Source organism: Curcuma longa, chromosome 9 (assembly GCF_044706935.1).
Source record: "Curcuma longa cultivar G26 ecotype Majalengka, Jawa Barat chromosome 9, ITB_CL_G26_1.1, whole genome shotgun sequence".
Lineage (NCBI taxonomy): Eukaryota > Viridiplantae > Streptophyta > Magnoliopsida > Zingiberales > Zingiberaceae > Curcuma > Curcuma longa.
Window position 1 is genome coordinate 8,317,213 of NC_133869.1, and position 8,694 is coordinate 8,325,906.

Genomic DNA, 8,694 nt, shown 5'->3' on the forward strand with positions numbered 1-8,694 from the left:
TAAAGAATTCCACTTGAAATAAAAATCACACAAAAGAACAAAGTGGTCCAAGTCTCGACTACCATTCCTTAACATCCAATATTGAATATGAAAAATCTAATCAAATAACAAATAATTCAATTTAATTTCGGTTTGAGTAATATAAAAATCCATTAACTTTAATTTAATTTATTCAATGTAGTTTCAGTTTGAGTAATAAAAGAATCAATTACCTTTGAATTTAATTTTGATTGCCTTCAAATATGCATAAAGAAATATACATTTTGATAACTATTTTCCACTACAAACTAAGACTGGATTAGTTAGATTAGTTGAAATCTAAAAGGTTATCAATCCCTTTTGAATGAAGTCGATTTGAGAGTTTTTTTAATGTTATCAATTCAGATATAAAATATATAACAATTCAGATTGATTACAAAAACTCTAGGCTTGCACTCAGCCTAAAAGATAAAAATTCAACACACACCGTCTAGACAGCCAACTACCTTTAGATTTCCCCAATATTTTCTTTCATAACAGACCTCAGAATACTGATATTTAATGAACAACTAGGTCACAATTTCTGTTGCCATGGGTGCACTTCAACTACAACAATCGCGTGCAAAAGAAAATTTACTATCATGAAATAATAAATTAGCTATGACCAGTAATACTCAAAATGAGCAACTTTATATCAGTGACATTTAGCCCTATGTGCCATGAAATACCTGAGGTTTGTTCTTAAAGTGGCAAACAAATGGTAAGTATTTCTGATATCCAATTGGCAAACAAATGTAAGTATTTCTGATATCCAGTTAAGTTATTCAACTCATGAAATAGACGAAATTTACAGACCTCAGAATACAGCTATTTCATGAATACCTAGATCATCACCACTGTTGGCCTGGTTGCACTTCATCTATAATAATTGTGTGCAAAAGATAAATTACTATCATAAATCAATAAATTAGTTGTCACCAGTAATACTCAAAATGAGTACCTTCATATCAGTGACGTTTAACCCTTTGTGTTATGTAATATCTCGGATTTGACAAGCTCAGTATGGTGGGCGCCAAAGAGTTGGGGGATATATTGCCAATTGTCTTCTAGTCGTTTATATAGTTTCTCAAGGTAGCAGTTTATGTTCTAGGTTTCACAAGCATGACAATTACGCTGCATTGAACTTGCCCTACCAAATTCTCATCACTGGTTTTGTTATGCTCAATATTTTCAGTTTTCCACATAGTTGGTAAAAATATCATTGTAGAATTTGGTCATCAAAATCAAGTTAACACTATTGGATTTCTAAACTTCACACCATGTACATGTGCACCATGTCTATGTTTCATATTATATGCAATCTCTATAGAAGAAAAAAAAGGAGAAATAAATGCAGTAGGCATCATAGAAGCTATGCAAGCATGTAGATATTAACATTGATAATAATACAATAAATGTCACAAAATATTGCCTGTTTTTAACATTTGCATTGCATGCGCAAATGGTGAAATTGAGAAATAATAAACTTCAACTACCAACATTACCTTTCTTTTTTAAAAAACAATACTAATGAAACTGAGAGAGATGGAGAGACTATAAGGGCTTCTTCTCACCATTGCTTCTAAATTATAAAAGTGATCAACAACTGCAATACTTCCTCCGATGTGAACTGTTTACCACAGCTGCAAGAATGAACAACAAATTTTACGTTTCAAGATCTTTTTATTCAGTCTGAAAATCTTGCACAAAATTATCAATACCAGTATAAACAAATTAATCAAACCTCTTCATCAGATATTCCATCAGCCCACGAAGAACAAAATCATGGTGAAAGCCTGCAGTTAATGGCCCATTAAATATTAATAATTATATATGTCAAAATTCGATATTCGTCCTATAACAGACACTTAAGAGATTGATAGTGATCGATTAACTATTTGAACACTGAGTAACAATATTTGTTTGGATGAAGGAACTTTAGATATCATAAATTCATCAGTAAGAGCGATCAGTTTTAAGTTTGTCACGCTGAACTTGAACCATCACCAGCTACATTATGACCACGTAGTGCAGTTACGATAGTTTGCCTTTCAAATTAGGTTCAGCATTGAAAAAGTAAAACAATTAAATTATTTATATGCAGGAAATCAGGGATTATGGTAGTTTAACTAGTAATTTTCTCCTGACGAGACACCAGTTAATAGCTACGACGATTCCTACTCACATGTCTTCAATCCAGGATCACAACAACACTTTTATTGATTGAGCGTCAACAAAGATCGCCACATAAAGAAAAGCAGTAGACAAGCTTAGAAATGTGAAAATTTTAAGCTTTACAACCACAAAGTCTAGGATCAACGAACTCACCCTGTAATCGAGAAGGAGGATACATTTCTAGAGCTTCCAAAAGCCTCAATTCGAGGTCAATCTGCGATTGCTCCTGATGAAACCAGGTAATTAACATAAAATAAACGTAGAAGGACAAGATTTTATAAATGCTATCAAAAATATTGTAGAGAGACAGGACAAAGTGGATAATAGGAAAGGCGGCACCTGGCCTGCCGAGTAAATCGAGAGCCCATCTTTCTCCTCTTCACCGGCCGCCTCCATCTCCGTCGATCGTGGATGAAACCCTAAATTGATGGAACCCTATCCTCGTACCTTCACTGATCAATAAAATTGATTAATCAAAATAATATTTACTTTAGTGCCTTTATTATTTTTTTAAAAAATTACATAATAACTCTATATATAATTTTAAAATAATACTAAATCAATATAATAAATCTAATAACTTATTAAAAGATAATTATTAATAAATTTATTGACCTTATCTAAATTAATAACAAATCTAATAACATATTCTAATAGATAATATTTTGAAGGATATATTTGAATAAGTCTATCTAGAAATCCTATCATAACTACATGGAAAGAGAGTAAAAGAAAACCTAACAATCTTCAAATGCAAAATTGGATAATCTATTGTTCACCTTCTTCTCACTCTTTTATTATTGTCTTCCGCTCAATGCCGACGAGTGACAAGGGTTCGTCACCAATACCACGGCGTCGTCCGCGACTTGGTTTGGGTTGAGTTTGGCTCCATTTCATCGGGTTGGGTTTTTATCCGAAGAGATTATATAATTATTAATAAATTTTTAAAAAGATATTTGATATAATAAAAATTTTGGATGAAAATTAAAAATTCATTATCATTAAAATCACACACTATTTAGCAAACTATTAAAAATACTTTAATATATTTTTTGTTAAAAATATTAAAAAACATTTTATTATATTTTTTCCTTCTAAAATAATTTTGCTATTGTATATCTCAATTAAATTACCCTATACTACAGTAGCTATAATTATGAACCATACTTATAATTGCTACACTAATTGAAATAAAAATAAAAAATTAAAATATTTAAAGTATAAAATATCTTGTAAAAATCTACTTTTAGTTTTTTGCTTAAATATAAAAAAAACAGATTGAAACAATTACTTTACCATACAAAAATAGTAACTACCCCAGGTCAAGTTTTTGTTTTTTTAAAGAAAAACATTAGTTATTAATTAACTTCTCATCAATTTTTATTCATAGAATCATAGAACAAGAAACATTTAAGAAATAGAAATAAACATTTTTGAATTTTTATGGCTGCAAGGGGCCACACGGTTTGGCTCGAGGACCGTGGTTCACTGGGCCCCACGAACATGGATTTAAATGGAGAATAAAAGAATTCTAAGGGGGAAAAGAGAAAATAATGTTGTCATTCTTCTTCATTGCCAGTCAGTCTTCTTAAAACAAAATCCTCAAATTTGCAAGAATAATATTATTGCCTCCCTGGACTCGTCGTCCTCCTCTCGGCCTCCCTCTCCTCCTTCCATGTAAAGATTAGGGTTAGGGCTGTGAGAGTTCTCTACGTCTTTCTATTCTCTCTCTAAGATTTCACAGTCCAAAGCCGATGAGCTGCCGGAGAGCTCCCGCTGAAACCCTCGTGTCCTTACTCCTGCTCCTCCTGTTGGTGGCGATCTCCTGCTCTGAAGGCCGAGACGCTAGGGGTCCGGACCCTCGTGGGGTGGAGAGATCCAGCTTGCTGCAGTTCAAAAGCTGCGTTACTTCCGACCCTGCTAGATTGCTTGGAGTATGGGGTTCTGACGCCGACCACTGCTCTTGGCCTGGAGTCGAGTGCGACGGACGGTCACGGATCGTTTCTGTTAATATCTCTGCGAAAGGCGGTGCCTTTAAGCTCCCCTGCTCCCGATCCAGCCCTTATCGGCGCAGTTGCAGCGATCTCGAACGTAGGATGGCTGGGACACTTAGTTCGTCCCTACGGAGTCTCTCAGAACTCAGGGTGCTTTCTTTGCCGTTCCATGACTTTGATGGAGAGATCCCGGGCGATCTCTGGGGGTTGGAGAAACTGGAAGTACTTGATCTGGAGGGCAACTCGCTTTCCGGTGGCTTGCCCTCACACTTCCCCCGACGCTTGCGTGTACTAAATTTGGCTTCCAATTTGATCAAAGGTCAGATCCCACTTTCCCTCTCGAGATGCGTGGATTTAGAAACCCTAGACCTGTCCGGCAACCAGCTCAACGGAACAATTCCGAAACTTTTTGGTGGTTTGTCCAAGCTTAGAGAGCTCTATCTTTCTTTTAATGGGCTTGGAGGTCCGATTCCTGATGAGCTAGGATTTGGGAGCCGGAGTCTGCAAATATTGGATTTGTCTGGAAATTTGCTTACGGAAAGCATTCCGTCCAATTTAGGCAATTGCACTGAGTTGCGATTTCTACTGTTATTTTCCAACCTTCTTGAGGGTTTTATTCCTCCTGATCTCGGGTTATTGAAAAAGCTTCAGGTTTTGGACATCTCGAGGAACAGCCTGAGTGGATATATACCTGCTGAGCTAGGAAACTGCTTAGAATTGTCTGTCATTGTTCTGAGTCAATATGGTCCGATTCTAGATGAGAAAGCCTCGAGCTCTGTTAATATTGATGAATTTAATTGTTTCCAAGGAAGACTTGCTGAAAATATCACAGCTCTACCGAAGCTTAGGGTGCTTTGGGCACCAAGGGCAACATTTGAAGGGATGATTCCTAGCAACTGGGGACTCTGTGAGAATCTGGAGATGGTTAATTTAGGCCAGAATCTATTTCAAGGACATATTCCACAGGCATTTACCCAATGCAAAAAACTTAAATTTCTTAATTTGAGCTCAAACAGATTGACTGGTTGGCTCAACAAGGAGCTCTCAGTGCCATGTATGGATGTCTTTGATGTCAGCGGGAATCAATTGTCTGCCTCCATCCCTAAATTTAGCAGCAAGGAGTGCTCTTCATCTAACATCACATTAGATGATCTGTCCTCTTCTTATGTTTCTCTTTTTGCTTACAGCAGACTTAAAGATCTGGAAAGGCTTCTTTCTGAACCTGGCGGTGAATTTGCAATATATCACAATTTGGCAAACAATAATTTTACTGGCACTCTTTCTTCTTTACCATTGGCCGCCAGTAGGTCCATGAACAATACTGCCTATGTATTTCTCGCTAATGGGAATCATCTTTTTGGGTCGCTGTCTGTTATTATATTGGAGAAGTGCAGCAGGGTGAGTCATTTGGTGATCAACTTAAGCAACAATATGATGTATGGAAGATTTACATCAGAAGTAGGTACAATATGCCGGTCTCTTGTGGTGCTGGATGTTGCCAGGAATCAAATATCTGGAACCATTCCTGCGAGTTTTGGGTTGTTAAATAATCTTGTTTGTCTGAATTTGAGTTGGAATCAGCTGCAGGGTGAGATACCTGCCAGTATCACACAGTTAAAAGGCTTAAAGTATCTCTCCTTAGCTGGTAACAATTTCAGCGGTCACATTCCTCCTGACACGAATAAATTGCGTTCTCTTCAGGTTTTGGATCTGTCTTCAAATTCCCTTGCTGGTTATATTCCTACTGGCTTTGTGAAGATGAGAAATCTCAATGCCCTTGTACTTAATAACAACAAGCTTTCGGGGGTTATTCCTTCAATGTTCGCCAACGTTGCATCACTTTCAAAATTCAATGTTTCATTCAATAATTTGTCTGGATCATGGCCTGTTAATGCCAGTACACTTAGATGTGATAGTGTCTCTGGAAACCCTCTTCTCCAACCTTGTCCTGCATACTCTCTCTCTGTTCCTTCATCTTATATGCAAGGGAGCAGCCATAGTCCACAGTCATATATGGACTCAGCATCAGCAAACTCTTCCAATGATAGCAGTGGTGGCTTTAGTTCTATTGAAATTGCTTCTATTGCGTCAGCAGCAGCCATAGTTTCAGTCCTCTTAGCTCTGATTGTCCTTTATATTTACACAAGAAAGTGTGTTCCTGGCAATAGGTCCTCTGTTAGGTCTTCTGGAAGAAAGGAGGTGACTGTCTTTGTGGATATTGGGGTTCCACTTACTTATGAGAGTGTTGCACGAGCAACTGGAGGTTTTAACGCAAGCAACTGCATTGGAAGTGGAGGTTTTGGAGCCACATACAAGGCTGAAATTTCACCAGGGGTTCTAGTGGCTATAAAGAGACTCGCAGTTGGAAGGTTTCAAGGTGTTCAACAGTTCCATGCAGAGATCAAGACTCTTGGAAGATTGCGGCATTCTAATCTTGTGACGCTAATAGGTTACCATCTTAGTGACTCTGAAATGTTTCTGATTTACAATTATCTTCCAGGTGGTAATTTGGAGAGATTTATACAAGAAAGGTTGAGAAGACCTGTAAATTGGAGGATGCTTCACAAGATTGCTTTAGACATTGCCTGTGCTCTTAATTACTTACATGATGAATGTGTTCCCCGGATCCTTCATCGGGATGTTAAACCAAGCAATATATTGTTGGACAATGAATTTAATGCATATCTCTCAGATTTTGGATTGGCAAGGCTTCTAGGAAATTCTGAGACCCATGCAACTACAGGTGTGGCTGGAACTTTTGGATATGTTGCTCCTGAATATGCCATGACATGTCGTGTTTCTGATAAAGCAGATGTTTATAGCTATGGCGTGGTGCTATTGGAGCTAATTTCAGATAAGAAAGCACTGGATCCTTCCTTCTCCCCCTATGGGAATGGTTTTAACATAGTAACTTGGGCATCCATGTTATTGCAAAAAGGCCGGGTCCGTGAGTTTTTCACAGAAGGGCTTTGGGATGTGGCTCCCCATGATGATCTGGTGGAAACCTTGCACTTGGGCGTGAAGTGTACTGTTGATTCTCTTTCTATTAGGCCCTCAATGAAGCAAGTTGTTCGAAGACTAAAAGAACTCCAACCTCCACATTTTGGGTGTGGCTAATGTATTCATCTGGAATGGTATAATATGCTTCATTTGGCTAGTTATCACGTTGATCTTAATGTCTCTGCATGCTTGTGTCACATAAGAAAAATGGAGTTTTATTCATCCATATTCTGTTCTTTCCGATTATGTGCTTGCTAGACATCAAACCCATAGGCAGAATATGCAAGTCGCATTAAGATTTTTTTAGACTAATCAAATTTAAAAATAGTATTTAAAGCTTCAACAACTAATGCATTCTGAATTTTAATAGGTAGAGTTCAAGGATGAATATTCATCCATCAATTGGAACCTTCATATGCACTTGAGATTAAGAAAGTCATGTTCCGTACCTACAGGCACCAGGGAGAAAAGAACTGACTTTTATCTTGTATTTGTTTGGTTCACATATACTTCAACTTGATAAACTCTGTTGCACTGACCTATGACCAGATATTTTTCAATAACTTCTACTTCTTGTTTCTTGCTAATCCTAAACATAATTCAACAACAGGTAATTATTTGTCTGCCTTCCCACTGAAGTAACTGAGCTTTCCCAAGGATACAATACCTTAGAGTTTTTGCCTGTTGAGTTTCATGATAACCTGACTGGTATAAGCAGTATCCATTGGAATTCTTTCCCACAAAGATCCGTCTAAGAGGTCAGTTTCCTCCTGTCATTTGCCTGATAATGATAGCAGATCTTGATACTGTCAATGTTTTCTGATTATTTATTTAAATTGTTCACTTCTGAAATATCTTAGACTGCTTAGCAAACTAGCTCATCACAAAATATGTTGGTTGGCTTTGTCAAGGGGCATCTGTTGATAACAAAATCTGCAAGAGACACAATGATAAGCACCATGATGCTATCTGAACATGCAGCATCTGTAGCATTTCTTTCAAACACAAATATCACTATCTTCACCAGATTTTTTATGACAATAAACTCAAAGTGCTCTAGTATGCAGGCAATGATTTTTTTAAAACTTTGAAATTGTTCACTTTTCTGCTGTTTGTTACAAATCTCATCATTTTAACTATGCTCAGGCCCAATATTGTAGTATATATTTGGATGATGGTGCATATTTTTACAACCATTGGTTGTATAGTGTTCTTCTAGGATCTGATTAGCTTCAGTCTTCAAGTCTTATTTTAAACTGGTTTCCATTGTAAGAAGGGTATTTCAGCAAGTTGCTTATTACTGGTACTATGCATTTCTGGTGTTTATGCAACTTATTGAATGTGTACTCTGAGATTGCTTAGGTGTTGAAATCTTGCTAAAATTTAGGGGCTTTGACTGGCATAGTGGGAGAGCCTCCAGATTTTATTCGTGGGAACAAGAGATACCTACCACAGCGAGTGAAAGGCATTGCCCATCTTACTCTGTCAGTTCATGTGGAGAAGTTCA

General features: G+C 37.1%; 1 protein-coding gene across 4 annotated transcripts; it reads left to right on the top strand.

The window, feature by feature from the left end:
* Positions 1–3,837: 3,837 nt before the first annotated feature.
* On the top strand, positions 3,838–8,694 carry LOC141834921 (LRR receptor-like serine/threonine-protein kinase RPK2; the record flags this gene model as incomplete). 4 transcript variants are annotated; one of them, XM_074722315.1, is given in 4 exon segments in its annotated part: positions 3,838–7,321; positions 7,558–7,674; positions 7,798–7,945; positions 8,575–8,694. In XM_074722315.1, a coding segment is annotated over 1 exon segment (3,357 nt). In that variant the 5' UTR covers positions 3,838–3,947.